The sequence below is a fragment of the Wasmannia auropunctata genome, unplaced genomic scaffold (assembly GCF_000956235.1).
Source record: "Wasmannia auropunctata unplaced genomic scaffold, wasmannia.A_1.0 LD286774.1, whole genome shotgun sequence".
NCBI lineage: Eukaryota > Metazoa > Arthropoda > Insecta > Hymenoptera > Formicidae > Wasmannia > Wasmannia auropunctata.
This window is the reverse complement of record NW_012076116.1, coordinates 1-452: the sequence shown is the minus strand read 5'-3', so window position 1 is coordinate 452 and position 452 is coordinate 1. Positions and strand designations below refer to the sequence as shown.

Genomic DNA, 452 nt, shown 5'->3' with positions numbered 1-452 from the left:
ATTTGATTCATGGTTCCCTCATGATTTTCATATTGCTCAATTGTTCTGTACATGTTATAATGTATTCTTATTATTTTCTGAGCACTTTTCCCAATTTACAACGAAGACTTGTACCATTCAAGAAGTGGATTACTAGAATACAAATGGTAAGCGCTTGATCTAATTGCTCGATTTATTTGTCGATATTAAATATTATTCTTATTAATAAACTCTTATTAAAACAGGGACATATTCTATTCCTGACGGTAATCAGTTTGGAAAGTTTCAATCCTAGCTGCGATAAGAGTGCGAAATACTTTGGTGCCATGTCATTTCTTAATTGCACGATAAACTTGTTATTTTTTTTCAATTTTTATACTTCTTATAAGAAATCGAAAACAGCCTGATTACGAAAGTACAATTTTGTTGAATGAGCACTGCTGCTGTCGGCTCAACAAGATTCATTCTCCTTC

At 32.1% G+C, this 452-nt stretch overlaps 1 protein-coding gene across 1 annotated transcript; it reads left to right on the top strand.

Moving 5' to 3' along the window:
• Positions 1 to 6: 6 nt before the first annotated feature.
• LOC105461478 (elongation of very long chain fatty acids protein 1-like) lies at positions 7 to 444 on the top strand. Its single transcript, XM_011707970.1, has 2 exons — positions 7 to 146; positions 225 to 444. The coding sequence occupies exons 1-2, from the start codon at positions 21 to 23 to the stop codon at positions 384 to 386; spliced, it is 288 nt and encodes a 95-aa protein (XP_011706272.1). The 5' UTR covers positions 7 to 20; the 3' UTR covers positions 387 to 444.
• The last annotated feature ends 8 nt before the right edge of the window (positions 445 to 452 follow it).